The sequence below is a fragment of the Cajanus cajan genome, chromosome 9 (assembly GCF_000230855.2).
Source record: "Cajanus cajan strain Asha chromosome 9, NIPB_CcT2T_4, whole genome shotgun sequence".
Lineage (NCBI taxonomy): Eukaryota > Viridiplantae > Streptophyta > Magnoliopsida > Fabales > Fabaceae > Cajanus > Cajanus cajan.
The window spans coordinates 51335148-51350938 of NC_138525.1; the positions used below are offsets into that span (position 1 = coordinate 51335148).

General features: G+C 27.0%; 1 protein-coding gene across 1 annotated transcript; it reads right to left on the reverse strand.

Moving 5' to 3' along the window:
• Nucleotides 1-77: 77 nt before the first annotated feature.
• Nucleotides 78-9057, reverse strand: LOC109792245 (beta-galactosidase 16). Its single transcript, XM_020351641.3, has 18 exons — nt 8766-9057; nt 8022-8117; nt 7759-7871; nt 7222-7288; nt 6922-7014; nt 6003-6146; nt 5442-5536; nt 5210-5315; nt 4992-5076; nt 4791-4909; nt 4049-4210; nt 3695-3876; nt 3498-3589; nt 3125-3234; nt 2519-2611; nt 2233-2337; nt 1489-1634; nt 78-503 (listed from the first exon to the last, which is right to left on the reverse strand). The coding sequence occupies exons 1-18, from the start codon at nt 8946-8948 to the stop codon at nt 386-388; spliced, it is 2109 nt and encodes a 702-aa protein (XP_020207230.1). The 5' UTR covers nt 8949-9057; the 3' UTR covers nt 78-385.
• Between the last annotated feature and the right edge of the window lie 6734 nt (nt 9058-15791).

The window sequence follows — 15791 nt, forward strand, 5'->3', positions numbered from 1 at the left end:
AATTTCTTTTTTATAATATTGGTGTTATATAGGTATCAAAGCAACGCAAGTATCAAATGTGGATTTAACTATCCAAATAATAAATAATAATTTTTTAATTGAATATAAGTAGAATTGTCAAACAAGTTTCAGGGAGTGTTGATGTTGGAAATGTGTCTAACATGACAACATTTTCAGGGAGTGTTTGTGCTTAATGGTACACAACACACATAGATACACACCCCTTAACTAGTAGCTCCAATCTTTTGGGGTTGTATATCTACATTATCATGCACAATAACCATGAAGCAAAACAACTCATGCTACTTTATTTATTCTATGATGTAGAATAAAAGTGAGGTTCAAGCTATATATACTGCGTTCTTGACATAGGAAAAGATATCTTTCACACCATAGTGTAAACAGCTGTGTCCAGAGTTATTCCTAGTGGGTTTCCCTTTTCTTCTTCGAGTAGAACTAGAAGGTTACCAGCAGGTTTCAAGAAAGATCGAGGTATGTGATACCTGAATAAAACCACTCAATTGTAAGTAAACTCTTGCTTCACATAATGCATGAGACTAATAATAATATTAAGTGATAAGGCAGAACATATATAACAAATTAAAAAAAATTATAACTACAATAAAATCAGAAACAATTTATATTCCTTATAACAAAATTATTAATGAAAAAGACATACCTTGAACAAGATAGGTAGTGTTATTTAAAATTTTAAAAAGAAAAATCGTAAATATGCATTAATCAAGAAAGACCCATAAAGACTATATCATGGGTCAACTGTCTAAAAAGATAGATCGTTTATTTTTAATGTCACATTAAGATATTTGTCTGAAAAATAAATATATTTATAAAGAAGGGGTTATATTATGTCTTATTATTTTTATTGTTTGTTTACACATATTCTACAAGATAATATTTATATTGAACTTTGACTCTCATAATTTTATTTTTAGACATTATTTAAAATACTTTTTATTAATATAGTATTATTTTATAAACTCTTATTTCCCAACATTTATAACTTGCCTCATGAAATAAATTTTAGATGAGAAAAATGAGAAATGATATAGAACTTCTAGGTAAACAGTCTATATATATGAGTGTAATATATTATTATTTGGGTAAATATTTTTATATTATTAATTAATTAAAAATTAATTTAATATAAATATTTAAAAAATAATTATTGTAAAAATATATAATATTATCATGCATGTCAATCAATAGTTGGATCAGAATATTAAAAAAAGCACATTTACACTGACACTATATTTAAATTAAACTCATATTAAATTACATACTTATACTTTTAGAGTGAACCAATTTCGTTGCTAAATAATGATAATAGAATTTTTTTCATAATAATTATTTTTGGATCCTTGAGTCTAAATCATAGTTATTATTTTGCCTTTGTAAGTGTATATTGTTGTATTTTGGGGCAAATTATAATAGACAAAAAAGAAAATGAATTGTGTCTGAGAAACATACCATTGTTGTGTAGGAGTTCCCTCATGCGTGTGAAAAGATACCCAATAGCGACCAATGTTATGTTCATTAACCCAAATTTGACCCTTTCCCATTGAACCAAGGTTGAGTGCTACAGGATCGTTACCAGCTGGTGCATCAAATGTGGTCTGTGAATAAAACAGGGAAAAGATTAGAAATGTTATAAAATAACAAGGTTTTATTCAAATATATGATGAAAGATTTTTTATGAGTGATTAACATAATTATCCCCTCTCCAAATCATAAATTTTTTAATGACAACCTTAAGTAGTTTGTAATTTAACACAAACTTAACAAGTTGGATTTTGGAATAAAGTTTAAGGATGAAAAATTGAATACATTGACACAAAAATAGTTTGATGTGTCATTTAAATGAGGTAAAATTTAGAGGTCACAAAATTAAAACTTAAGATATCTATTTGCTTCGAAGGCATTGTAGTGGTGGCAAATTCTCTTTTCAATGTTTTGTTTTGCTTTTTTAATAAAAATAAACAGCTTTTTTTTAGTGTCTTTATCTAAACTGCTTATTTTAAAATAATAAGTTTTTTTTTTTACTTTTTTTAAAGAAGTAAATTCTATTTTTATTGAAAAAACAATATTTTAAGAAACTTTTTTTTTTTTATGTTTAAACAAACTTTTCCAAATTTGGATCGCACGAAATAATATCTATGCATGATAGAGAAATAATAAGTAAATAAAATTATTTACCAACAATTATATATATACCTGATACCATGTGAGTGGTTGAGCAAAGTTTCCAAGATTTCCCCAGTAAACATTACGTAATCCAGTGCTTGTATATATTTTCAATTTTTCTCCCAACAACCCAACCTTCATTAGAAAAACAACATTAGTATGTACTGAAAAAGGAAAATTTAATAAATTTTTTTTTTTGACAAACCATCATGAATTGTATATAAAGATGGTTTATAATTAAAAAAATACATAATTGAGAGATCTCATTTAACTACATATTCTATCATGTCAGTATGTCGTAGCTTAAAGTATTCACCTGATATCCCCATGATTGACTTGTGAGATCTCTGCCATCAACTTTCACATCATACAAACCAGCTGTTTTATGTTCTAGGTGTGCTCCCGAATCCTTCACAAACAAAAATATACAAAATTCATGTAATTATATGCCTTCTTGAGGCTATTTATATTTTCTATTATTTGTCTTTTTAAAATAATTTTGATGCAAGGGCAAGGGTGTATCTAGCATATATATATATTTTTTTAAATAACATCGGGATGCTTCATTATTAGTGTCTTTGGTACTTCCTGTGATCATGAATGTTTGAGAGAAGACATAAATGAAATAGTTACATGTAATTTCCTTTTTAGAATTGGCAAAGACTTGTTCAGAGTTTAATGTATAATGTTCATCACTTTTATGTAAATTAAACACTCATTTTATGCATAATTAAGACATTGTCATATTGGTTCTTAAAATTAAAAAATTGTCAAATAAATTTTTAGAATGTTAAATAAATCCTTATGATTCCATATATATATATATATATATATATAATTTGGGTGTTTCCTTCTTTTATGTGCTTTATTTATCTTATTGATGATGAATGAATTAAGAAGTATAAACAACATAGACAAATACCGGTAATCCAACTGTTGCACTGAGTAAGGAAATATTGTTCTCCCCCATTCCCAAATTGATCTTGATCTCCAAGTTGCAATGTGTATTTTTGATACTACCATGTGTAGAACCTGGAGTTGATAGCAGGGACAAAGCATACATTTAGTTTCTCACTTTATGATACATATGAAAGATAGAGTAGTTTCTTTATGTTCTTCCTTTTTTCCTTATATAAATATCCATTCTCAAACGTTAAGGAATGTAGGCAATTATGTGATTTCTCACAATAAATATGTATATTACATGAGTCATATTTTTTATATATGATTTCCATGCATGTTTTCTAGCCAAAGAAATGGGGGCTAGGGGTGAGTCGATAAGATTAGATGCTTACCTACTAATACACCATTGACAAATGCATACAAAACATGTCCTCTGCTAAATGCACTGAGAACTGATTGAGTATTGGGAGATTGAGCATGTATGCTGCATAAGCCAGATTTGACAATCAACATCTTGAACAGAATAAAACAATTTTGCTACATATAACGTTAAGCATGGTAGGTTTAACTACTTTTGTTGTTATTTTACCTAGAAGTGTACCACAGATAATCAGAAGTATCTTTTGTTATGCTGAAATGATCCAATACTTTATTTTCTCTTAATGAAGTATCAACATAGTTAGGGATGGCATCTATGTGCACTTTCCACTTTTCAGCTGAATTGAACTGTAACTGGGATTTCATTGCTCTCATTAGATGTTGTGTGTTTACCTACAAGAGCAGCATAAAAGTAAGTGCCTGTTGCCAAACATCATTATGTTATTTTAAGTCACCATACTCGGGAAGAATATTGGTAGAAGGATGATCACAAGAATAGCTTATTTGTGTCAATAGTGTTGCCTTAAAATTAATGACATAATAGATGTTGAGCATTTCATCTCACCTTTGCTGTGTTGAAGGCAACATTCTTGCAGTCTGGTAGGATACTGATTGATTGTCTGGGTAACTGATATGTAACATTTTGAAATTGGATTGTGGCATCTATATGAGCACTATTTCCCAAGAAGGCAACACAAGATGTTGAGTTCTTTTTGAAAACATAAGCCTGAAGTTGAAGGACAACAAATATTTTAGTTTTTTTTTATTTTTATTTCAAGATTAAGCATTTTAGAGTATTTTAAAAATTCCAAGATTTTCCGAGTTGCATTTTACTAGGATAAAAACTTCTCTTCTTTTTTTCTTTATATTTTAGTCTAGTCCATTAAGTTGAGAAAGTTTTACTTTGATTCCTAAAAATGTTTTGTTAGACCAAGGTAGTCATTCCATCAATTTACAATAATAACATGGTCAATTTGGTAATACATACAAAATGTGAGAGATGTCATATCAGGTGATTATTTGTCATGTTAGTCAAAATTAACACTATTAATGTAAAATAAAAAATAAAAAAAATAAAAATAAAAAAAACAGGTAGAAAAAAAAATTTTGTCTAACATTTTTTAAACTTAAGAGATCAAAGTCGAACCAAAAAATAAGATAACATCAAAAACGTTTTTAGCCTTTTTATCAATGGTTGTTTACTTTAAGACAATTCTCTACACATCCAAGGACCATTTCCCTTCACTTAAGTACATTAGTTAAAGAAAATATAGGCAATTTTTTTCGGGGGAAATCAAATTTCTTACTTCTTGTTGTGCACCCAAGTTCAACGTAGTTTGTGTTCCATACAGTAAAGGCTCAGAGCAATTCTTAATTACAGTATGTAACTCCTTTAGATGCCCCCATTTTGGTTGCTTAACCAAACCTGATTACATTGACATAACTAATAAACAACACTGTAAATCAATATTTGAAACAATGTAGATTGAGAAAGGAAAGAGAGATACCATATTCATCTAATGGTGCATCATCATAATAAGCTGTTGTTACAAAAGCAGAAGCTGTTCTGTCAAAATTTGTCCCCCCATGGTACTACATCAAATCAGTGAACATGAAAATTATCAACAGAAAAAACTAGTGATTATTTAGTTTACAATTTACATGCTTAAGAAAAAGAAAACAATAAAAAACTGCTACAACTATAGCACAAGGATGAAAACATTACCATGTAGTAGTTGACAAAGCTTCCATTCTTTGCAATGAACAAGGCAACATTATATGCAATGTCTTCAGCCGATCTTAATCGTGTTTTTTCACCAAAGGTTGGATATCTGTGAAAGAAAATTGAAGTAAAATGAAGATAAATTAATTGTGTCAAATAAGAAGTTATTATGGATTGTATTTTTCATATAACTTTTTGTCTAAAAGTTATAATACAAATTTCCACAATAATATACCTCGATGTCCAATTCTCTGTCCATAGTGAAGGCTTGTTAGGTGAGTTAGGCCCTTTAAATGTTTCCCCGCATCTCAGACCATTGCATGTGTTGATCTGTATATTATATGACATAATAGACAGATATTATAACATTAGAATATTAATCGTGTGTTATGAATCAATGGTCGTGTTCGATAAGAATGAAAATTAGCTATATACAAAGACATTTCTTGCATCTATATTCATTTTTTGTTCCAATTTGCTTATCTTTTAGCATACTCTTATTACCTAAAATTTATCTAGCTTCATTGTGCTTTTCATTTTGACTTTGAAGAATGTTTTCATTCAACATTTTTTTCCCACAGTAACTCATGTCCCTATACAACTATACTAGGCCATTTGATCTAAATGATAATTGGCAAAGGACCAAATTTGAGTTTTCCCAACACCAATGACCAAATTGACCAATTGTGTCAATTTCAACAATCAAATTGATGTTTTACTCAAACTCTTAACATTGTTATATGGAACAAGAATGATATATTCATTGAAAAGAAAATAACACATAGTAAAGACTAACCACAAGATCAGGAGCATCATCTTGCCTGCACATTACCCAAGGCACTCCAGTTTGGAGTCCCACGGCCATTTTTGCAGCCCAGCGAATATATTTAACTCCATTCTTGTGAAACGCCCCTTCAACCAAACTGTACTCATTTTCAATCTGCATGCATCATAAACCATGAATAAGTAGATCATGAAGAAAAAAAGACTATACACTATCGGTGAACAACAATTTTAGGGTTTTATTTTTTTTTAATCGATGTACAACACTTTTACAGTATTATTAAATTACAAGTCATCATTTTTTTTTTATGAGCCAATAAATATTTATATTATTATATACCGGTATAAGGGGTACCAAAACCCATATACATAAGATAGGTAGAAGATTATAGAAATTTATCCACCCACATAAAACCAAATTAACTTTTCAATTGAACCATTTCCTTCTCTCCTTAGCATAACTCCCCTCCCTAGTCGACCCGCCAATTTTGATTATGACTGCTATAATATCCCCCGACTCTTTCCATACTAAATCCTAAATTTAGGATATAATATTTTGTAGCCCTTTTTACCCTCTCACACATGATGATGATAGGCAAGCTCCTGGATTAACCACCCATTAATTAAATGAGTTTAGGGTTTAGGGTTTAGTTTGACTTTTACACCTTAAAAAAGTCAAAACAGTAATTTCTCATTGATTGAAAGTGTATAAAAGTTATACTAAGCCATATATAATCAGAAAAAGAGTTGTGCAACATTGGTGTAAAATAATTTTACATTTTTATCTAATCACAATCATGTATGATAACTTAAAAAGTCATGCCTAAAATAATTTCTGATTGGCTAATAATGTAAAACTTTTACATAAATAGTGTGTGATTGTTGAACCTTATATAATTGGTAAGTGTTTAAAGTAGTATTCAAGTTTATACCTGTGATAGTATGATGGGTCCTCCTTGTGATGCAAAAAGATTAGCTGATTTCATCATGTTGACTATTTTTGCAGTGAAATTTTGCATGTAAAACTGTCATTAAATACATGAAGAAGAGTTGTTAGGATTTTCGAATGATGTATTAAATACTAACACAAGTTTTTCGGTGTGCGATTATTCCGATTAAGCCATAAATAAAGAGTGCACTCTATCTTAAATAAATGTGACCTCAATACTTCACAATTCTTAGAAATTATGAGATGAGTTATGTTCTATTGTGAAGAAGCAAAGAGTTGGTACCTTGAATGGCTCGTTATCTGTTCTAAAAGTAATACCGGGAATATCATGCAACCAAAATGGTAGACCCCTGGAACAACAAAAGTAAAACCATATATTAAACTCTTCCAATATCTTTTGATGGATACATGAAGAACAAATTGTTTAAATCATTATCATATTATTTATAATTTAATATACTTTTAATCCGTTGAAATGACTTTTTTTATTCATGGGAAAGAAAAGACCAAATGAAAACCGAAAACAACTATATATCTAATTAACTCTATAGTGCCCATTGCATTACTTAAACTCTATTCATTAAATCTTTAAAATTTTGAAAATATGTATTATCGTTATTTAGTAATAACGTTACATGCATTTAAGTATGTCACATTATATATCATCTCACTACAAAGACTAAGAAAATATTTAATTTTATTATTTATGATTATCAAATTAAATTCCCCAACATTAAACTAGGATGTATTTTACCATTGAGTTGTGTCCCTGTGCTGGAAAATTACACCAACAAGTGATTAATAGCCATAGAGGGCTTACCCGTAAGTCCATTCACTTTCAATGAATGGTCCAATTCTGAGGATCACATATAAACCCTGTGATTGGATTTCTTGAATGAATCTCACTATGTTACGCTTTCCATTAAATTTATACTGCAAAGTAAGCCAAAAATCACAACTCCATTCTATTATTTATACATATTTACAATGAGACAAACATAAAATTACCAAAATATTATATATATATATATATATATATATATATATATTTATTTATTTATTGAAAAAGGGTTTTGAGTTTACCAGGCCTCTGTGTGGTTCGTGAAGGTTCCAAAACACATAAGTATCTATGACGTCTAATCCTCCTTCCTTGGCTTTGGCAATTAAATCAGACCACATCTATTAAAAGTAAAACTTATAGTATATTAATTAAGGGATCAAATCTTCTTCCCTGATAATTTTTTTTACTGTCTCGTATAAAATTAACATAAATCCTATAAAATGTATGGATTAAAATATTATGTAGATTCAAGTTTAGAACTAAATACAATGTATGACAAAATAAGAAAATTGGTGGGATTTGATTGGATGACTAAATTTCTTCTAAAAAATTATACAAACAACAATCCACCTTTTTCTACCCTGTATTATAATTTTTTATGAGTCCCCATTCTTTAAAGCATGATAACCTCTGTACTTACCCGTGCAATCAAGTGTTTTTCTTATCTTGTGATATGTGTTGTATGGACATTTATATAAAATCATTTTTTTTTATAAATTATATATAATTAATCTCAAGAAAGTTTTATTTTTATTAATTATTTTAATTAATATTATGTATAATTACATGTAATAATAATTCCCGAACAAAATAATATTTACCAATTAAACTTTTTTATTTATATTTTTTTACATTATAAATTTCAATTACCTATATATTTTTTTAATTATTAATATATATATATATATATATATATATATATAATCATTGTAATTAGAGTATTTGGTTCTTCTAGGGCATATAATATGATGATAAAAATAAGGTACCTTAGGAGTGCTACGAGGATAGTGAATTGAACCAGAGAAGAGGATTTTATGTTGACCATCAATGATCAATGATCTTCTGTCATAGGTGACACTGCCACCATGGACAATACCAAAAGCTACCATTAGAAGTAGTGCAAGGGAACACCAAAACCCCATCAACACCTTCATCACTACGTACACCATTAAATCTTCTAACTTAATTGAAAGCTTTAGGTAATGCTTCTTTCTCTAAGAGACACTCTTTTTCATTGCTTATGTTTGGTGTAATCACGTCTATATATGTAGTTTTGGTTTCACTCGAGTTGGACATTGCTATATACATATATGGAACATTCCTTTCGAATGAAAAGAAATCAACAAGTATCTTATTTACTATATAAAAATTAATATGAAAGACATAAAATGAAGATAAAGTCATTATCATTATAAATGCATTCGTGCTATTATAAATATAGATGTGAATTCAAGTGTGAATAACATCATTAACATGTCAATTTTGTAATATTTCGTAACATAATAATCTTTTACCTAATTTTGTGATGAATGAAACAATAAATGAAATAACAATCATATAAATTATATTATTATACTCTATATATGGAACATAGCATCGATATGATGCTCATATATTCGATTTTCATTTGAATTAAAATAATGCTTAAAGAAATCACATCCCGCCAATATAAATTAATTCTTAATTATTAGTTTTTGTGTATTATATCAATAAAAATAAATATTTACTACAATAAATGTTATATATAGTGATATATATATATATATATAAAGTGTCATTATAGTTATAATATATGTAGATAATATATCTATTTGACATATATATAATTACACACAATTTTAGTGTTAATTTTGAATAAGATTTAATAACATATTTTATGTGTCACTATAGTTTATACATATATTTTTTAACAATATACCAATATATATTGTATTTCTGTAGATAAAAGTAATTTTTAGTGACATATATAGTGTCACTATAAGATATATGTTACTATATTTTTTGCAGTGGTTCGACAAAAAATACTTCTTAATAATAAAAAATATATAAATCATATGAAATAATGAATCGACATTAATCATAATATATTTTACAATAATCAATATTTATGTTATACAAATTATTATCATTTTTATTTTCTAATTATAAGATATAATTCTTGAAAACTAGTTAAAAAATTATTTTGAACTATAAAAAATCCATATAAATTATTTAAGTATAAATAAATTATAAATTATAAAAAAAATCAACATAAAAGCTAATTATATCAACGTAATTTTATAAAAAAAAAATAGTTATTAATAAATACGTAAACCTAATTGGATATTATTAATAAAATCAACATAAAGCTAATTAAATTATTCAAAATATACGTTTTTATCTATAAATAATTGCACGATTAAATACGTAAACCTAATTAGGCTATTACTGATAAAATCAACATTAAGCTAATTAAATTATTCCGAATATACGTTTTTATCTATAAATAATTAGACAATTAAATACGTAAACTAAATTTGGCTAGCTATTATTAATAAAATCAACATAGAGCTAATTAAATTATTCAGAATATACGTTTTATCTATAAATAATTAGACTATTAAATACGTAAACATAATTAGGCTATTATTAATACAAGTTTTCTTTAGATATAATTAGGCTATTTTTTCCAATTACATTCATTTGATTTAGAGTATTATTTTCATATACATTTTCAATCGCAAGACTATTCAAAAATATTCCATTTATTTATTGAAAGCTCCTTAAAGATTTTTATTTCAATTTATAAAAAAAACGAATATAAAGATTAAAGTATCTATGTTTTATATGGCTATGTTAAATTAAAATTTTCACCAAGTAATTATAATTTGAATAATTAAAATTTATTAATTTAAAACTTTTCTAAAGTTTATTGTCCTATAGTTTATATGAGTTTGAAATGTATCGACGAATATTTAAATATAAAAAAACAATATATTCATTATGTTTAAATCTATTGAATGACGAGTATTCTATAAAACCTCTTAATTAAATTTTTTGAGGGGAACCTCTTAATTAAATTTTATTGAGTATAAAAAACATACATTTTAATAGTATTTCTTTCATATAAAAAAATAATTAAATTGATTGCACTAAAAAAAATCATAATTTCACACAGTTGTTCGATAATTACATTAATTATATAGTAAAAATAACTATAATAATTATTATATATTTTTAAGTTTAAATTGTACTTTTGATCTCCTATAATATTAAATTTGTAGTTTTGTCCCTTAGTTTTTAAATCTATAATTTTAGTTTCTCAATTTTATAAAATCTACAATTTTAGTTTACTCGCTGCATATTCATATATTATAATCGTTAAAAATATAATGTTTTCCATGACTTAATATTAGATAAATGATAGAATAATTAATATTTAATAATATTTAGACTAAATTATGTTTTTATTTCTCATTTTAATCTTATTTTATTATTTTATGAGATTAAATAAAAAATAAAAATTAAACTTAACCTAAATATTATGAAATATTAATTGTTATATCATTTATTTAATCTCATATTGTAACTAACATTACAGTTTTAACTATCAATAGATAAACATCCAATGAGAGGATAAAATTTGTAAATTTTATATAATTGGGAGACTAAAATTACATAAATAAAAATAAAGAGACCAAAATTATGAATTTGATATTATAAATAGACCAAAGTATAATTTAACTATATTTTTATTTATTCAATTCATTATAATCATTATATAGGTTTGGAGACAAAAATAAATAAATAAAAATCTTCTCCTAAGATCATCACTTAAAATATTTAGTATAAACTTGAAGACTTTTTCAACGGGAACTCGCATAAATTTGGTTTTGAATAAGGGAGTTGCTATGGTACTCTCAAAAATAGAGGGGTTTCAATACATTTTTTTATATAAATTCATAAAATATTTTAAAAAAAACTAATTTAATTATAAAATGAATAATCTAAATTATACTTATAAAATAAAAAGTAAGATAAAATTATAGAAATTAAAATTATAAGATTTTAATAATATTATAAAATATTAAAAAAGAAAAAAATTAATAAATAGTAAAAATAAAAAATTATTAAAATTACAATATAAAAACTCTAAAATTTAAGACAAAAAGACAAAAAAAATATACTTAAAAAATTATTAAAATTAAAATATAGAAATTCAAAATTTTTAAATAAAAAGATAAAAATATACTTAAAAAATTATTAAAATTAAACTATTTAAATATAAAATAATATTATTACAAATAAACTGGAATATATAAAATTAAAATAAAATAACTAAATAATTTAAAAATTAAAAGAATAAAATATTATAAATATTATTTAAATAAATTATTAAAAATATAAAATATAAAAAAACTGTACCGGTACCTCTCAAATAAGATGGGTACCGTAGAATTTCTCTTTGAATAATATGTTCAAAATTAACCATTTTTAACATGAAATGGATCGATTCATTTTCATTTTTTTTCATTTTTTTATTTCTAATTCTTTTAAAAATCAATAAAATAAAATTGATGCATATTTTAGGATGAGTTACATTTATATTTTAAAATTTTAATAATAGAAAAAATAGAGGAAAAAACATTGGAGAGGAATCTAAGCCCTCAACATTATGGGGGACTTCATATAAAGCATTGAGAAGATTGACGTTTGGCTACACATCAAGGAGGATAAATCGTCCAAAGCAAGGCAATATACCATGAATCAGTCTTTTTAAATTATTTAATGTAAAATTTTAAAGGTTAAAAATAGTAAAATTTTGATCATGCCTCTTTTTAAAGCTTTTTAAAACATTTAATTGATTTATTTTATGTAAAACAATGCTAAATAAATCAGGCTTGAGGGGAAATTTATGAAATAAGCCTTAAGAATCAAGGGCATCAATTTTTTGAGAGGAAAAAAAAAAAGTTACGCATGAATTAACATGTAAGTAAATGTACAATTATAATTTAATGATATGAAGATTATTTAAGTTAAATAATATGATGATTTAACATATTGCTTCAGTGGCTATTGTGGTTTAAACATCCCTACCAACCCAAGTCGAGTCCTAGCTTGCCAAGAGTTCCACGCATTCTTATTTTGGAGTTTTAAATTCAACTTCCTAATTTTTACCTTAATTAAAAAAGTTAAATTAAGATGCTAGTTACTTCAAAAAATAAAAAATTGATACTTATCCTAAAATCAAAGTTTAACTGTAACCTCAATGTACTCAAAATTTAAATGAAAAATAATGTTGTTTATATTTTAGTTTAAAAGAGATAATTGAAACTTCATAATGTTTCAATTTCCTTTTACTCAGAAAATTCTCCCTCAAATTTTTAATTCAATAGAAAATGTGAGGGTATTATTCTCTAATTTTGTCCTACAATTTTCATGTAGCATCTTTCATGACTTTTTTTTTTTTTTTTTTTGCAAGTTATTAATGATGGTTTGAAATTGTCTAAACATATGTTTAATGATTTTATGGTCTTTCATCTTAAATAACTTTTATTATCTTACCAACATGTTTATTTTGGAATCTTACATGTGAGGTTCCCTCATATGAAATGGCTAAAGTGTCTCACATTTCCTAAACCCTAAATTCCAAGCAAATCTTGGAAGTTCATTACCTTTTTTTTATCGATGAACATGTATGATTGTCATTCTCAACTATGTCCCACATATCTATATAACATACATTAAGGAATGCAATCATTATACTCTTCTAATAATTGTAGTTTTGACCTTTGAAAAAAAAGGGGTCTAATTGCTGATTTTTGATTATCCTTCATTTTGATATAATTTTAAATTAAAAATTTTTATTAAAACCTTGAGTGGAAAAATCTTATCATATTTGATCACGCATTATGTAAGAATCACATGGTGTTTAAGGTTTATCTCTTGTAGTGTGTTTTACAAAGACAACATGTGTTTGGGTTGGAAGCCTACATGAAGTTCTTTGTTGATCACCAAACACAAAAAGGATGATGTTTGTGCTCAATCTAAGCTAACAACCCAAAATGGGGTGTCATTACTAGCCAATTGATGATAAGTGTTAGAATTTTGTGTGATGTCGTGATGGTACAAAACCTAGCAACTTTCTCTAATCACAAAAGTGCGGTCAACATGTTCTTTTATATATTGTTGCAACTTTATCTTAATACCTTATTTAGTTTGTATGTTATAAATCCAAAACCTATCAATTTAATTAAACTTTTGTCAATTAATCAACAATTAAATTTAATTTAATTACTTGCTTCAAATATTTATTTTATGTATGTGATCATGTAAGCTTTCATTTATATTATAATAATATTAAATATTATAAGCAATGATTGACATCTAAATGTATCATTGTGACCCACCAATGAGAGAAATTGATGATTCAATTTTAACCTCTATAACCAAACCCTTCATCCATATGTTTTGATCGAATATGAAACATAAGATTGTCATTTTTGTTTAATTTGATCATCTACTCAAGTTGACATTTAATCACAAATAGGTTAATACCATATATTGGCTCATTTTCGTGTGGTCAAACCTATGACATAACTCTTATTGTGTAATAATAGGGTTGAATCTTGTCTATATCATTCACACTTCTCAACATGATTCATTGTGTGTCTAACAACTACTTTTATAATTACTTTGCTACAAATAACATTTCTCATCAGGGTGATAAAAGAAAGTAGAGTATTTTCCCAATTCCTCAAACTTAGAAGCATATTCTCCCGCTGTCATGTTCCCTTGTTTTAATTGCATAAATTCTATTTCTTTAGCCCTCCTAACATCATTAGGAAAATATTTTTCAAAAAATTTGGCTCTAAATACTTCCCATGTAATGATTATTCCGCCTCCTTCTAATAATCTCCTGGTAATATCCCACCAATATTCTGCTTCTCCTACTAACATAAATACTGCATAGTTCACTTTTTGGTTATCAGGACAGTTCATAGCTCGAAATATTTTTTCTATTTCTTTAATCCATAATTCAGCTTTTCAGGATTATATCCTCCGTCAAATTGGGAAGGTTTATTGCTTCTAAATTCTACCAGTCCCTGTGATTCCCCCATTCTTTCCGGTCGTTGATTCCTTAACAAGGCGGCAACCATGTCTGATGGAAGAGCATGGGCTAAAGGCCCAACCACTAGAGCTATGGCCAGGAGGTTACTTGAAGATTTGACTGCTTCAGAGCTTAGTGGGCCCAATGGGCTTGGTGGGCCTAGGGTGCTTCTTACTTGGGCTTAATTGATTATACACCATGTTTAATTGTACTTTCTTAGTTTAGGAATCTATTTTCATGTTGGTCTTGTATTTTGACCATAGATTAGGGTTTAGGCTAGTTGGGCCTAGTTTTGGGTTTCATGGGCCTTTGGGCTTTTGGTACCCAATATTGGGCTCATTATTTTCCTTGTAATATTTCCTATTGATTGTATTCATTAGACCATTGTATTTTGGTCATTAGTTTAGGGTTTAAGGAGGTTTAATAGTTCATTTGAATTAGGATAAATTAGGTCAAATTTAGGATGAATTTAAGTTGCATTTAGGTCACACTTTTGGCACCACCTTGGTTGCACAAGTGTGACACCGAAATGCAACCCTAAATTCACTCTAAATTCAACCTAATCTCTCATTTAGCTCTACATGACCGGTCATGAGCATGTGACACAAGGTTTGAATTCAAATTTGAATTTGAATTCAAATCTTGGCGCCAACATGTGACCAATCATGTGGCGCCAAGTGTTCTCCTCAAATTCGGATGCTATATGTTTCCCTCCTCTCATATATTGTACTCACTTTGAATATTGAATAGAAATTTGAGAGCCTTTGGCCGAGTTTCTCCCCTTCAAAGCCACCAAGATTACTCACCTTAAAACCTTAGGAGTTCATCTTCTTCTTCCTCTCTTTGAAGTGAGTAATCCATTGCTTCTTGAGCTTGGATACTTCCCTCCATAGCTTAGGAAACCTAGATCCGAGTTTCTATT

Coding starts and splice junctions, on each gene's coding strand:
- LOC109792245 (XM_020351641.3), bottom strand. CDS start 8,948: ATGGTGTACGTAGTGATGAAGGTGTTGATGGGGTTTTGGTGTTCCCTT. Junction 3,877..4,048: donor TTGCCTTCAACACAGCAAAG/GTGAGATGAAAT, acceptor CTGCTCTTGTAG/GTAAACACACAACATCTAAT. Junction 2,612..3,124: donor GTGCAACAGTTGGATTACCG/GTATTTGTCTAT, acceptor TTGTTTGTGAAG/GATTCGGGAGCACACCTAGA.